At 44.6% G+C, this 2,500-nt stretch overlaps 1 protein-coding gene across 1 annotated transcript in view; it reads left to right on the forward strand.

Annotated features, from left to right (window-relative positions):
• LOC123513040 overlaps positions 1–2,500 on the forward strand; it is a 5,300-nt gene that overhangs the window by 653 nt on the left and 2,147 nt on the right. Inside the window, exons 1-3 of the mRNA XM_045269854.1 lie at positions 1–1,643; positions 2,006–2,175; positions 2,287–2,383. The exon at positions 1–1,643 is cut by the window's left edge and continues 653 nt beyond it. Of these exons, the coding sequence (XP_045125789.1) occupies positions 1–1,643; positions 2,006–2,175; positions 2,287–2,383 (1,910 nt within the window). The remainder of the gene's footprint in view (positions 1,644–2,005; positions 2,176–2,286; positions 2,384–2,500) is intronic.

Here is a 2,500-nt window from a genome sequence, read left to right on the forward strand (position 1 = left end):
AGGACATACTTAAAGATTACAGCGACTTCTTTGGAGGCTTAGACCTCGCTACCTTACCCCTCGCATGGGAAAAATTGTTCAAAAAAAATGAATTAGGGATCAGCCTGGCGGAGATACCCATGGGTCAACTGGTGGATCTTCTGCAGCCCACTGCTTCGAAATACGGCGTGGATCTAACGGCATTCATGAACTCAGTAATGGGAAAAGGTGAAAACAACATAAGGGATCTCATTTATGGCGCTCTTGATAACTTAGATGTCATGTCTCTTGTGTCACGATTCCTAAACTCCACATCTGCTGGCACCAGCGTGGAGACGATAGACACTAATCCAGAGCAGACTGTAAGAAGCAAATCAAAGGCTGGAGGAAAGCCTAAGAAAGGAAAAGTGGACGCACCTCTGCGATTGTTCAGACCTTTAATAACATCACTGTTGCGTGAAAATAAGATTGACCTGGATGCTGACGCAGTACTGGAAGTGTTATCGCCCTTGCTGAGTGGAGACCTGCTTTCCCAGGCTGCTCCGATACTGGCTGCTCTTGGTTCCCAGGCAGGCGACGGCCTCGGCCCTCTCATTGGCAACATTTTGGGAGGGGTAGATGGGAAAGACACACAAAAGCAAATGGGTGCTCTCCTTGGCGGAGTGGGCGCCCTACTTGGAGGCGGTGGTGACCAAAGGATGGATCTCGCCTCTATGATGACCATGGCGTCCATGTTCTTGAACACCGGAAAATCAAACAAATCTAACAGAGGGAAGAAAGAAAAAAACACGAAAGAAAGTCCGGCTATAGCGACAAAACCTGACCTCGGCACACTGGCGAGTCTGGCAGGGAAATTAGCAGAAGACAATGATATCGATATAAATTCGCTCTTAGAGACAGCGAGTAGTCTTCTTACATCAAATCAGAAGAAAAATACCGCAAAGACTGAGGAAATCAAACAGGATATTGCTAAACCCATTGCACAAAAGCCTCCCAAAGAAAAGACAGACTTTCAGAAAGATCGGGACCAAGTCACAGCATCGCCCAAAAGAGGCAGCAAATCAAAACACCTACTTGATTTGGTGGAGTCCATCCTTCTCTCCATGCAGACAGACAAGCAATGCAACAGGAAGATAAAGGATGTCATTCTCTTCAGTAAGGCTTTCCTGAATAAGAAATTGTCAGGTGTAGGGGATTTGACTGAATTACTGCCTCGTCTTGTAGCTATGAGTGGTTCAGATTTTATTAGTAAAAATGATCTGGACAATCTAATGGTCACGTTGAAAAGAAACTTGGCTCATGCTACTTGGACCGACTTGTTTGAAAGTTTACAAAGAGAGGAGTATCGAGAAAGCCTTGGCCGGTCAATCACTCCTACCTTAGCAGACTTGGTCACGTTGTTGGCTTCCAGTGAGGTGCAGCAACGACTATATGAGGCTGCCGTACCCAAGATACAAGCCCTCTTTGCTGCATACGGCATGCGAGGAGTCACCATGGACAACTTTCCTGAGCTCGTGGCTCCCATGATGGGCCTGGTGACCAGAGGATGGGATCTGCCATTCAAGCCCACTGCCTTCCTCGTGCCGCTGAGGAACTATCTGCAAGGCCTTCGCGAATGGGTGGCGGCAGGTCTGGCCAGTGTGCATGACCTGCAGTCAAAGGAGGTGAGTCGGTTAGAATTATCCTGCATACAAAGTCCACAGCCACCTTACACTCCAGCTTTGAGAATTATAACAAGTATTTTAGCTGAAAAGTGATGTTCAAATGTAAAATAAAAAAAGTAAGCAATGGGGTTATTTGAAGCATGCAATTGTTATTTTTGCATCTGAGGACAAGGTTTATACTATCTAGGGTGATAGAAGATATCATGTAAATTATGTTCCCTATTAAAGTCCAAGTATATATATATATATATATATATATATATATATATATATATATATATATATATATATATATATATATATATATATATATATATATATACCAACTACAGTATCATATGTTTTTTTCTTTCTTTCGGCAGCTTGTTCAGGCTGTTGTGAGAGTAACACTGAAGGAGGTTGGTGACGGAGTAGTGACTGTGGCCAGAAAGACGAAAGGCACCAAGAGCGCGTGTTTACCTGTGGTGCTGTGCGGCATCAACAGAGATATGGAACAAACTTCACTGGCGGCAGCAGCAACTCGCACGGCCAGGTGGGTGGTAGCGGAAAAAAACAAAACAAAAAAATATTACAATTAAAGTTGCGTCGATATTGTTAGCATTGTGATAAAACATTGAAATACTTACTGTGTATTATATCACAGCCTGGTATTCGCCACGGGACCCGCCCTCGAGGAGAGCGATTCGGCCTTGCTGATGAAAATTGTACAAGCAGCGTCAGGCAAGGTGGACAAGTGTGAGGTAATGTTGACGAGGGACACTTGTTTTCAGCATCACTTCTGCAGTGTCATGCTAGCGCAGTTAGGCATGGCAACACACACACACACACACACACACACACACACACACACACACACA

The sequence above is a fragment of the Portunus trituberculatus genome, chromosome 35 (assembly GCF_017591435.1).
Source record: "Portunus trituberculatus isolate SZX2019 chromosome 35, ASM1759143v1, whole genome shotgun sequence".
NCBI lineage: Eukaryota > Metazoa > Arthropoda > Malacostraca > Decapoda > Portunidae > Portunus > Portunus trituberculatus.